The 12,948-nt window shown below is 43.6% G+C and overlaps 2 protein-coding genes across 7 annotated transcripts in view; one reads left to right on the top strand and one right to left on the bottom strand.

Moving 5' to 3' along the window:
- Positions 1-4,003: 4,003 nt before the first annotated feature.
- On the top strand, positions 4,004-8,807 carry slc22a6l (solute carrier family 22 member 6, like). Its single transcript, XM_086226169.1, has 11 exons — positions 4,004-4,320; positions 4,401-4,905; positions 4,978-5,081; positions 5,206-5,360; positions 5,448-5,616; positions 5,737-5,860; positions 5,934-6,049; positions 6,127-6,341; positions 6,419-6,527; positions 7,227-7,430; positions 7,520-8,807. The coding sequence occupies exons 2-11, from the start codon at positions 4,513-4,515 to the stop codon at positions 7,605-7,607; spliced, it is 1,677 nt and encodes a 558-aa protein (XP_086082295.1). The 5' UTR covers positions 4,004-4,320; positions 4,401-4,512; the 3' UTR covers positions 7,608-8,807.
- Positions 8,808-9,276: 469 nt separating this feature from the next.
- nrg2a (neuregulin 2a) overlaps positions 9,277-12,948 on the bottom strand; it is a 78,157-nt gene continuing 74,485 nt past the window's right edge. For 3 of the 6 annotated variants that reach the window (XM_086225636.1, XM_086225637.1, XM_086225635.1), the window contains one exon: positions 9,279-12,620. In XM_086225636.1, coding sequence (XP_086081762.1) covers positions 11,966-12,620 — 655 coding nt within the window. In that variant the 3' untranslated portion in view covers positions 9,279-11,965. Of the gene's footprint in view, positions 12,621-12,948 lie in introns of all 6 variants that reach the window. The other 3 variants (XM_086225632.1, XM_086225634.1, XM_086225633.1) reach the window with 2 other exon arrangements.

The raw sequence follows: 12,948 nt of genomic DNA, 5'->3' as shown, positions 1-12,948 counted from the left end.
GCTTCAGGGAAACCGCATCACAGCTGTTTTAGAGCATTTTGCAGACTAACAGGACAACAGATATCAAAAAGCTTTCTCAATATATAAATAGAGGACTTATAGTTTTGGCGAGCTTATCATCCACAACGTCAGTTGCGTGTAGTGCTGCTGTGGTTGACCATCACCACTGCTCACACCCCACACGAGATCTACAAGACACCAAACTAAAGTATCCATCTGAAGAGAGAACACATCTCTCCCACTTTAGCTTCTCTCCACTGGCTTCCTGTAGGATCGAGAATCGACTTCAAAGTCCTTCTGCTGACTTATAAGGCTCTCAATGATGAAGCTCCATCCTATTTGAAAGAGCTCATTAGTCCCTACTGTCCCACCAGAGCACTCCGCTCCCAGAATGCAGGTCTGTTAGTGACTTCCAGTATCTCTAAAAACAGACTGGGAGGTAGAGCCTTCAGTTACCGGGCTCCTCTACTGTGGAACCAGCTCTCTCCATGGGTCAGAGAGGCAGACACTCTGACTACCTTTAAGTCCAGGCTTAAGACCTTTCTCTATGACAGAGCCTTCAGTTAAGACTGGTTCAGGTAGCTCTGAACCATTGATAGCTATGCTGCTATAGGCTTAGACTGCTGGGGGACACATCAGGTTACATGGAGCCCTCCCCTCCTCTCCTCTCCTCTCCCCTCCTCTCCTCTCCTCCCCGCACATTTTTGGAACTGTCATTACCATTACTTGTTGCACTTTGTAGTTTGGCCTTGGAGTCTCGCAGTCTCTCTGTGTTTCCACAGATCCACCAGAGCTCCAACCGCCGCCTGCATCGTCCCCCCCCCCCCCCTTTTATCCCCCACTATTACACCACGCTCCCCTTCCATGAACCAGTCTGCCAACCAGTCCCCCATCAAGCTGGCTTGCTCTCCCTGCCTCCCCTTCCAGAAGCTTCCCTCATCAACTGTTAACATTTCCATGTTTCCCACATTTTTTATTGTAAACGTCTGTCCGTCCTGGGTGAGGGATCCTCCTCTGTTGCTCACCCAGAGGTTTCTCTGATTTTTCCCTGTTAAAAGGGTTTTCTATGGAGTTTTTCCTCAGTCGATGTGAGGGTCTAAGGGCAGAGGATGTTGCTATGATGCCATGTGAAGCCCTTTGAGACAAACTGTTTGTGAAAACGGGCTCTACAAATAAAATTGCCTTGCCTTGCCTTGCCTATAACCCCCCCCCAAGAAACAGCTCAAGAGCTTAATCCTCCACAATAAAAGCAAATATATATCTGATATAACCTGCCCAGTCTTGTGATTACTCGACAGCACTAAATGAAATTAAAGTTTTATCATGGATTACCAGAATCCTCGTCACTGCTCTTCAAACCAGTCTGGAATCTCTGACACAAGGATTTGAGGTTTTGCAATTCTGACTTTTCAGACTTTTTCTTGGCTCTGCACAAACATGGAAGGTCAAAGTGTTAGGTGTTCTCTAGTGTTCATTTCTAACTATTAACAGAACGAGAGCACATAAGTAATGTGTCACTGTTGTCAGTGTTATTGCAGTATTTAAACTGAAGGTTGACTGGTGTAATGAATGGTAAAGATAACGTCTTTTTCTTCAGTGTGTTGAAAAGTTGAAAGTCCACACTCAAATCAAACGTGCAACAGCTGTAGATAACCGCTGACGGAAAAACGACCCTTTAATTGCTTGAATCGCATCAGGAGAACAATGTACCTCATCATCCGGGTGCATTGATGTATTCTAGGGGGAATAAACGGCAACCTCCTAAAAAAAACCATGAAACAAAACGCAACTTTACGCGCGAATCTTACCTGCGCTGTGTTAACGCCGTGCTCCCATATCAACACAATATTATGCACCAGCGTCTTGTTACTGCATCCTGTAGCAGCAAGGGTCGCCGCTGCTGACAGAAGTTACAGATGTTACTGTTAAGACCGGTTGGATCCTCCAGCTGCCCTCTTTTCTGACAGCCATGTTTGTTCCAGTGTTGTCTGATTGCCACTCGAACATATGAATGCCATGTTATTGGATTTGCTCTCTGAACCTTACATGAACGTGATGAGGACGACCAATGAGCAGACTTGTTAAGCCTCCACACCACTGACTGGGTTTCCATCGCCTTATTTCGACACGCATTTTGAAGCATCAGATTGGAAAACAGAGGCCGAATATCATAAAAACAAAATCGCTGGAGTACCTTGAGGTATTTCTTCATTTGTGATCAATTTGCCACAAATTGAATTTACAGCTGTCCTTTCGGAGTCAAGGGTGAGGTAAAAAAAAAAAAATTATGATAAAGGTCAAAGGTCACTGTCATGTGATATGAAGGTATTATAGCTCAGCAAACAAAATCAAAATTGGTGGTCGAAGGTCAGAGGTCACTGTGACAGGCACGCACATTTCTTTAATTAAAATTTTGTCTTCCTGTGGTTTAGACAAGAATTTTGACTTGTAATAAATCATCTAACTTTTAATTCCTTATTTATCTCACCGGGGAGTTGAGTTCATTTACGCTAGACTGACACACACACACACACACACACACACACACACAAGTACAACTAACACACCTAACCATCCAGCTCCCTCCACTGAGTAACGCCGGAGAACTGCAGGACTGCAGAGGGCCACATTTCATTGACATAAGCTCAGAACTGAATGGCACATTCCAAGTCACCAAAGGGAATCAGGTCACATCAAAGCTGAGTTGTAGCTGCCTGCACACGCCGGAGCAGATTTCTCAACCCTGACTGATGAAGTTCTGGTTCCCCCTAAGGTCCCCTTACACCACGTTCTCCTATATCTGAGGAGTCATTCAATTTAAGAGCACTGCGCTGTCATGTAATATGCCTCCTTCTATCTGAATCATCAAGGTCAAAGGTTATCTGCTTTCCCTCTCTGCAGCACTAACTGGCTGATTTCATTGTGATTGTTTCAACCCCCCCCCATCGCAAAATGTCATCAATTTCTCTTCAAGTGTTTTTTAAAAATGTTTCTGAAGTAATTTTTTTTTCATGGCTCTAAAGCGACGCGACACTCGCGTAGAAGAATTAACAAACGTTGCCTGGTCTGAAGTCGCACAGCTGAAAAAACTGCGGAGTTGATTGTTTTGCTTTGTTGCACCTGCGGCTTCATTCGGCTTGACATCTCATGCTGTTATTACACAAGCGTGCACATTCCTGCAGACCAATCATCAGGACACAAACCAGGAAAAAATGTCTCAGACTTTAGTCTCAGAAACACACACACGCTTTTGCCATGAGAATCTTTTTATTCTTGTTTCCCTGTCTCATATATCTCAGCCGGCGAAACGTGACCGTCAGCGCACTCGCAGCGCACCTGATTGCTGCTCGAAAAAGTCATCACACGGTCACTTATTGACAGAAAACTCGGGGTTTATAACAGAAGGTGATAGAGGATGTGAAAAGGTCGGGTAGCCGAAGTGAACGGTTGAATATTTATCAGCATCTTTTGCAACACTTTGCTTGTCTAAATGGCAAAATGCCTGTTTACTTGTTCCACCTTTCGCCTGCTCTATTATGCATGCAAATAGAATGGCGCTCGTTAGAGCAACGCAATCAAGGCTATTATCAAAAAAAAAATTGTTCTCGCTAAAAAAATTAAATCAAAATAAATGCAAAAGTTTTGTGCCAAATGAATCAGTTGACTAAAGTAATTACTTTTACTACTAAATTTTGATTACTTGCTTTACCTCTGTCCTTTGGAGGAGATTAACTCAACTCTGATCCGTCAGTGTTATCTTAACCCAAACAAAAACTTTAACCTGACATGTAATGATTTACATTAAGGAGACCTAAAATCATCATCATCATCATCATCACACACACACACACACACACACACACACACGCACACACACACACACACGCACACACAGTGGGTAACCATTAAAGGGCAGGGAGTTTGTCTCAGTGTAAAGGGAGGAATGGGCTGAGCAGAGTTAAATGCCCCCTCTTGATGCTGGAGCTCACTTGCAGCAAAAACACTTGAGCCAGACTTTGCTCCTGCCCAGCAACGATTCAGTATTCTACCTCAGTAGTTCAGCCACCGACCTGCTAATACCTCAAGAGGTTGCATTGCACTTCCAATAATCCAAAGTTCAGAAAAGCCGTAGGAATTTGGGAGCAGATTAGCCACTTTAACATGCTGCAGCAAAGAGCAGACGTTTACTTCTCTCTGATTTTTTGGCCTTTTTAAAAGGGCACTTACTGCAGTGCTCTGGATTTGATTTGAACTATCATGCGTTAAATGTTTGAATGAAGGTGCTTCAGCTCGAGAGCCAGTGTTTGTCTAATTCAGCAGGTAAGTCCGTTGACTTTTACACTACAACGTGTAGGTGCAATGCAGAGACCACGTATGATGTTTTCTTCACTTTTCCACAGGCGCTTATGGAATCTCCAGCTGCAAAAAACTTTTAAGGGAACATTACTGTGAGAAGATTTAGAGCCATTTACGTCAAATCAACTCGTGGAATTTTTCTGGCTGTAAATAAAAATGGCTTTTGGGGACCTTCTAGAGCAGGTGGGCAGCACGGGACGCTTTCAGATCCTGCATGTGACCCTCCTCTCTATACCTGTTCTTCTGATGGCCAGTCACAACCTGCTGCAGAACTTCGTGGCATCAGTTCCTCCTCACTACTGCAGTGCGCACGTAAACCTGTCTCAGTCTCGACTGAGCCCCGAGGAAATGATGATGATCACCGTGCCCCTGGACCACTCGGGGAATCCTCAGAGGTGCCAGCGGTACACTGCTCCACAGTGGCATCTTCTGGATAAAAATGGGAGCTCCAGCTCAGGAGAGCAGGGATACACCACCCTGGAGCTGCAGGGATGCGCCGATGGGTGGACCTACAACATGACAGAGATGACCTCCACTATCATATCTGACGTACGGCTCTGATTAGTGTGTGTATTATAGCTCTTTCACTCAAGGTTAAAGTTGTCTTGTGTGTGTTTTCAGTGGAATTTGGTTTGTGACCAGCGCTCTTGGAAGCAAATGGGACAAACCATCTACATGGGAGGTGTGCTCCTGGGTGCTATTGTCTTTGGCAGCCTTTCAGACAAGTAATAAGGAACTTTCTCATCTTTGACAGTTTTTCAAAGACAAAACTTTTTTGCAGATTAACCTTCATCTTATTGCAGTGTCTCGTTCGAGTCATGCGATATCATGTGACCCTCTGGCTTCTAGATATGGCCGACGCATCCTCCTGCTCATCTCGAACCTGCTGATGGCCGTGTCTGGAACATGTGCTGCCTTCTCAACCTCCTTCCCCCTCTTCTGCCTGTTCCGGTTCGGTTGCGGCATGGCTCTGTCTGGCCTGGGCCTCAACACCTTCTCTCTCAGTCAGTGAATCAGCCTGATAGATAGAAGTAGATAACCAGAATGAAACACCCTTATATCTTGTTGTTGTGCGATTTGTTTTGTTGTAGTTGTGGAATGGATCCCGACTCGTGTGCGCACCGGCGTGGGGACCCTGACAGGCTACTGTTACACCGTGGGACAGTTGATCCTGGCGGTTATCGCTTACTTCATCAGGGACTGGAGGTGGTTGACCTTGACCGTGTCTCTACCATTCTATTTCTTCTTCCTCTACGCATGGTAAGTTTAAAGAAAATTGTTGATTAAATATATATACACATATACAACATATACTATATGTATATATATATATATATTACATTAAAAGAAACCAAATCTCATAATTGGATCTATGAACAGGTGGTTTCATGAATCTTCACGATGGTTAGTCCTGAGTAATAAATCAGACCAAGCCATCAAGAACCTTAAAAGTGTGGCGAGATTTAACGGACGCCGTGAAGAAGGAGACAAGATTGACATTAAAGTGAGTTATCAATGACATCATCTTCCTGTGTTTCAAGTGAATGTGGGTAGGACGATTGTGTCTCTGCGTGCAGATGCTGCAGGAATGCATGAAGAAGGAGTTGTCTTGTTCTAAAGGCTCCTACACCATCCTGGATCTGTTCCGTACGCCCACCATGAGGATGATGACCATCTGCGTCAGTGCTGTGTGGTACGTCTCACTCTCTCAATAACCTTTGAGGCACGTTCTTCCTGCGCTGGACGCCATATTTTTTATTACTCATTCAGGTTATCAACAAGTTTTGCCTACTATGGTCTGGCGATGGATCTCCAGAAGTTTGGCGTCGACATCTATTTAATCCAAGTGATATTCGGTGCTGTGGACATCCCCGCTAAAGTCGTCATAACCGTAACCATGAGCTTTATCGGACGACGTCCATCGCAGTCCGGCGCTCTTGTCCTCGCGGGAGTCACCATATTAATCAACCTGCTGGTTCCCAACGGTATGTTACAAGACATGTGGTGTTGCCTAGGAACAGGAGAGAGAGTGTGATCTGATGGATGTTCCGCGCCTATGCAGATCATCAGATGACGCGAACCTGTCTGGCTGTGGTGGGTAAAGGTTGTCTAGCGGCCTCCTTCAACTGCTGTTACCTTTACTCTGGAGAACTCTTCCCAACTATTATCCGGTAAGACTTTTTAAAAAAATGTCATTGATCAGGAGTCAGGAGAATATTGAGAGGATTTTATTTTAAAGATGTACCCCAGTCTAGCCACAGGACCCCCCCCCCCCCCCACCCCCGATGTAGACTTAGCCACCCACACTCTAGCTCCGCCCCTGAAAGACGGACTGCGTGGTATGGTTATGCTCTGTCTGCAGCTTAACGGGTGATCACACTCAGCAGCAGGTGGTAAATGGAAGGTCAGAGGTCAAATTTATGCAGTATTGACTGTGTCACAGTGTCCATGTGGCCCAGATGATACGAGAGCTTTATCATATAAATGGCATCAAAACATGCAGACATCTGCGTTCATTGGTTCATCCTTTTAGTGAACGCCTGCGGTCTTGATGCTGATCCGGTCAGGCCTTAAATGAAGTGCTGCTGACTGGCTTGGTCAGGAAGTTCAGCACACCAGGAAACTCAGGACTGACACTGCTCCAAAAAGATCCCATGAAACCAGCTTTTGCAAATGTCACACTAACAAACAAAGCCCTCGAAGCATCTGTGTCATTTGAATGTTTCGTTGATCTAAATCAGAAACACTCTGAATGCCACCGTGAGCTTGAAATAACTCAACTGCAGCTGGTGAATTTGCGATGTTCAGTTAACACCCCTCCAAAATTTAAATTATTTTGTTTGTGGTGTTTAAATCTTTGTGTCTTTCAGTCAGAATGGAATGGGCTGGGCGTCCATGACGGCTCGTGTCGGAGCGATGGTGGCCCCCATGGTGCTCCTCAGTGGAGATTACACACCTTGGTTACCTGGTTTAATCTACGGAGGAGCGCCCATCATTAGCGGCGTGGCTGCAATATTCCTCCCAGAAACACTGGGCTCACCTCTTCCTGACACCATACAAGATGTGGAGGACAGGTATTACAGAGACAGAGAGAGAGAGAGAGAGAGAGAGAGAGAGAGAGAGAGAGAGACATCCATATTTGCATTTTCTATTTTCACCTCAGGGGATCTGGCAGAGGCTCTAAAATGCCGCCAAAGGAAGGAATAACTCTGCAAGACACCCAGGCCAACCTCCTGAAGCTGGCAGCCTGAAGGCATCAAAATCGTCCTCCTGATGTTTCTGCTGAAGTGTCACTGGAACTGGAGCACGTGTGACTTATTCTCCCGTCCGTCTGTTTGTTTGATTTTCATAAAGAGCTTACTGTCCTCCTGGATGACTGCTGGACTAGTCACGATAGTTAGTTTTAGTCTATAATAAAAAGCTGCACACAACTTTGTAGAAGACTTCAGTCACACCTGTTGACCAATTATGTTTTGTATATAAAATATCTGTTAAAAAATGAATTTCTGTACGCATTAAGACTTTACTGTGACTTCATGTGTATTTTTGACACTTCTTATTACTTTGTATACAAACCTTGTATTTTTTTGTATTTTCATCAAATTCACTTCATCATTTATTTGATTTGTGTTGCATCTTTATTTTTATTTTCTTATCGTTTTAAGATGCCTTTTTTGTTTTTAAGGCGATATTTATTTTTTCTCAACTCAGACAATTAACCTGCTTTAACAGGACAAAAAAAATAAGGGCTTTAATTTTTAGTAAAAACAACAGCACCAACCTATGGTTAACAGAAATATAACAACAAAGTCAACCGTGAGGGAAACTGGCCTGCGCCTGAGTTCTCTTGTTTTGAGTACAAATACACAGTTAACTTTCTTGATGAAATATCATTTTTTACCCAACAAACCTGGTAATTAATTAACTTCATTTTTAACTTCATGTTCAGAAGACTTGGTCCATGGAAAGGTTCAACACGGCACTCCTTCAAATATTAAACTTCTGTGTCTATGAGTTTCTGGCTAATGTCTGCTGGACTCTGAACAGAGAAAATAAGTGAGCAAAGGGTGAATTAAGCGGCTTTTCTGTGTCAGATCCTGCTGTTTAGTTATGTTTTTTTAACCTCGCGTTTCTATTCGGTGCCCTGAGCGTCAGGCATCATTTTTGACTCGCCAGTTCAGGCTAAAATGGTATTTTCCTACATTTCTGCTCGATTATACCGTTAATTGCTGTTGGTGAGCAGATTGAGCTGAAAGATTGTGAAATAATAGATACACGCAAGAAGAGTTGCCATTGTACCGCAGTATCAAGTGTTCAAATTGATGAGGTGAACATCAAACACAGCTATTCTGATATTTCTCTATAGAAGAAGAATAGAAAACCTCACTTAGGGAGTAACGCCCCTCTGCAGGAGGAGACCTGCTCTGTGGAATACTGCTGTTGTGCCACCATCTAGTGGTGTGGCCACGCTAATGCTAAACTGAACATGATCAGAGGAAAATACTGCATGTGTATTGTGTATGTACATACGTCTTTCGATTCTATTCCTCGTCTCTCTTAAATAAAATATTTAAGAGCGCATTTCAGACGCGATAAAGTTAAGCCTTCTTTAATTTGTTGGGGAAAAAAACAAAACGAAACAGTTTGAACTTCTGGTTTTTAGGGTTAAGAGGGGAATCTGCACCGACCAGACGCTGACGCCTGAGTGGATGGAAGCGGACTCTCTGAATCACTCTTCTTCTACAGGGACACGAAGAAACTAATCAGCTAATTGATAATTACAGGAAAGGAATCCTGCCACGAGTGTACATGAAGGAAGCGTCATTTATGGCTGTATCTATGTACCTATGTGAGGTTACATATTCTTGTGTGCTGCCTCCGCTCACAAATGCATGTACAAGCTGCCAATCACATTAAAATATCTCTTCTATAATTCGATTTGTGAGCACTCATGAGATACGCCATGTATCGTGTGCATTTTCCAGATGAGTCAAACCTGGATTCCAGATAAGACCTGAATTCAAATACAGAGCAAAGCTTTTCTACAGAAATAACTACATCATAAAGTGATATGAATAAAGATTTATTTTCTCATATGAACAGGTGGATTCATTTTTCATTTTATTTTACAATCTATGACAATCTCGCATTTTTTTTCTTCTTTTTTTTCTAGCATATTTCAGGAATGACATGGGGGAAAGGTTCTTTTTTATTGCTGAATGTTAAATGAAATACACTTTCACTGACCGAAAAAAAAAAAGAATTGTCTGCTGCTTTTTTTTTTTTTTTTTTTTACCATGCACCCATCTAACCTTGACCACAAGGACATGCAGAGGAGAGGTGTTCAAACATTTCAAGCGAGGGTGGGGTCAGGTGGAGGGATCATAAAAATAAATAGAAGAGACCGGCAGGACGTGCCTGGTAGTATCTCGACGGGGTGAGAGGACTGGCAACGTGAGGGGAGGGGGTAGGTGGGGTTGGTTGGGTTGGGGAGGGGGGGGGGGGGGTGCATCACATTTAAACTAGAGGAGCACTGTCTTCTTTTGCATTTTTCAGACATACAAAATTAGACCCAGAGATGAGAAACTCAATGGAATATCTGCAAGTGAGGTGTGACCAAAGACCGTTCCCGAGAACAAACACCGCCGTGCATTTACCCTTTAGCAGTTAGAATTGCAGATCAATCTTTTTTTTTAAACCAATAATCATCTGATAGTTCAGCATTCATATATATAGATATATATCTATATCTATATATATGTCTATTTTGTTTTTTTAAATGAGAGGAAAACCTACCAACAGTGATCATCAACTCTCCTCACTGAGTCACTTTAAATGGATTTCCTGTCAATTATCTTTTTTTTTTTTTAATTTTTCCTTCAGTGGAGGACAGAGGGCTTGAATTGTTTGGTTGATCTAAATTTGAAATGACTAAATCTGTCTACAAGACAAAGCAGTACACAGTACTATCTGGAGGAGGAGACACTATTGGGATGCTATTTGACGTTTACTGGAAGTGTGCACGTAAAGTGGAGCGCTCTAATAAAATAACTGGTGGACACAGTCACTCGATGGACACGTGAACAAGAAAGACTTGATAAGTGGCTGCATAATGGCTTAAAAAATAACTCGTGTAAATATGCATTTATATCATGTTATTTCATTCTACACTATTAGGCATCACATAGTTGTTTTTTTTTCACACACACAACACACTACCTCTTAGAAAATGATGTAATCAAACAGCAAAATAGAAAGTTTGCATATTTTTGCATTGTATGATCCTCCGAAGTTTCACAGCTATTTCATTGATATACTCTAGTATGTTCTGTACTAGTATGTCTCCACTTGGCTTTCCTTCTGTCTGTATGGGGGTGTTCAGGGAACTGGTAGACTGTATGTTAACGTCAAGGTCCTCAACATCTGAGAACCTTAGTCTTAGGTAGACCTTAAGTTGAGGAAGAGGGGTTAAGGTGAAGGGGGCATGTGGAAATCCTGAGACACTGTGTGGCTTTTACCGCCAGCCACAAAAACAGAATGGACACAGAAGGATGATGAGGCATGGGGAGATTGGGGGTGGGGGGGGGGGGGTGGTTGGGGGGTGGGGGGGTTGGGGGGGGGGGGGTTGAGTGAAAACAGATGCAGTCGTTTTGTTTTGCCACCACCCTCGATGGCAGGGGTCACCCTGTGCCAAGCGGCTCAGCGTTTGTTGGCCTCGTAAAAAGACTAACTAGGAGGGAGGCCTGCTGAGAAAGAAAAGGGACCTACCTGGGGCCGAATAGCTGTAAACACATCAAGCAATGACCTGCATAACATACAAAACCTACAGCAGCTTCACCTGTGCGTCTACACCGGGGCGGGGGGGGGACTGTTCTGTGAACTCCGCCTCTGTCAGCTCTGCTGAGACACTGGGAGACCCACACGTTTGATGTTACCACAACAAACAATGAAATTCATTTAACAATCCAAAAGACATGCAAGCAACATGCGCACACACACACTCATCTGCACTCACACTAACCACACACACACACGCTCTCTCTCTTTCGGTAGACACTAGTCAAGAGGGTAAAAAGGATCTACGCTGTATTTATCAGGCGTTCTATTAGATCCCAAATGATAAACCCTACAGGCGAAGTACATGAATGTAAACATACACTTTATGTTGAAGTGGTTTATATTGCGTGGTATGGAAGGGGTTATGTTCCAGTGGGGCTTGACTCCTCAAAGAATGCAACTTGTAAAGAAAGTAAAACAGGAAACCAAAAACATAAATGTGTATAAAAAAATGAGGCGTCCATATAAGAAAGGCTACAAAAACCTCCACTGGCCCTCTGGCATCGGCATACAGCAAAAGGCACCACAATATTACTCTATTTTTTACGTTGTGAAAAAACTGGCACATCTTTTTATGCTGTAAATCAAAATGTACATATAAATAGAGTTTTCCCTATAAAAAAGTCTTTGCTGTTAACTAGTAGACAACTTTTGCTAAAATGAAAATAAATATTTCATTTGTTTAGAATATCTGTCAGTTATATAAAATAAAAATATTTCTTATAGATGCAGGTCTATACTATATTGATTTTTGTTGGTTCATTTTCACTCTTTAATGGGGTGTATTGTCCGGTTTGGAGCGTGAGTGTGTAAGTCTTGTTTGCATGTTCCCATGCCCACTGTGCCGCCCCGATGAGTGAGAAGTCCGACTGTCCACCGGCCTGTAGATGGTGGAGGGCTCGGCATTCATGTTCTGCATACTGAGGAAGGGCGTGCTCTCGCCGTCCTCTTCTGACTCACTATCAGTTAGGCAGCTCCGAGACCCATAGTCCCGAGATGCCTCGTATCCACGTGGGGCCACATGGCCATTCAGTCTGGATCTCCTCCAGCGCCGGCTACCAGTTCCACCGGACCCACTTCTCTTTGGTTGCTCCCGAGAGGAGAGATACTCCTGGGTGGTCTCATAGTCTTCGTCCTCAGCCCGCCGGTATGGGCTAGAGGGCAAGCTGCCCCTGCTGTCATTGAGATAGGTACGACGCTGCTGCCGGTAGGGCTCCTGGCACTGGGCATCGTGTAGGGGCACTTGGTAGCGGCGCAGCAGAGGCTGGTCATCTTCCAGAGGGTAGGGGTTGTGGACAGCAGGAGGGAGGGACATGGCATGGCTGGCATTAGGGGAGGTGATCTGGAAGGTAGGCACCTGCGGGGGCAATGAGTAATGGAAATCCACTGGCGAGAGGCGGGCTGGTGTCGTTAGGGCTGACACATACCTTTAGTAAACACAGGAAGGGTAAAATGATCAGTAGAGAAAAATAGAGGATCCACCAAGGCAGCTGGAATGTTTCATTTTTGTTAACTGAAGGAATATTGCACCTTGAAGCACCAAATTAATAGCTACTTTTAAATAAAAACGTAATCATTATTTCAAAATACATAAAAAAAGTTAATTTTCTACACATGCATGTCCTATTTTGAGCAAGACTTCTGCTTAATGGGTTGAGTACTGTTTGGGCAGGTTTTTAGAAAAAAAAACTAGGAAAATAATTTTTTCCTCCATTAATCTTCTGCAGGGTAAAATTTACTACAGTGTAGTTGGTC

The sequence above is a fragment of the Aulostomus chinensis genome, chromosome 15 (assembly GCF_037954235.1).
Source record: "Aulostomus chinensis isolate RoL2024-O1b breed Wild chromosome 15, RoL_Achi_v1.0, whole genome shotgun sequence".
NCBI lineage: Eukaryota > Metazoa > Chordata > Actinopteri > Syngnathiformes > Aulostomidae > Aulostomus > Aulostomus chinensis.
Note: the sequence above shows the minus strand (reverse complement) of the source record. Positions and strands in the feature narration are given on the sequence as shown.

What these genes read in the sequence shown, in the direction of transcription:
- slc22a6l (XM_086226169.1), top strand. Translation starts at nt 4,513, where the DNA reads ATGGCTTTTGGGGACCTTCTAGAGCAGGTGGGCAGCACGGGACGCTTT. An exon ending in CTCTTCCCAACTATTATCCG is followed by an intron (nt 6,528 to 7,226) that starts GTAAGACTTTTT and finishes TGTGTCTTTCAG; the next exon opens with TCAGAATGGAATGGGCTGGG. An exon ending in ATACAAGATGTGGAGGACAG is followed by an intron (nt 7,431 to 7,519) that starts GTATTACAGAGA and finishes TTTTCACCTCAG; the next exon opens with GGGATCTGGCAGAGGCTCTA.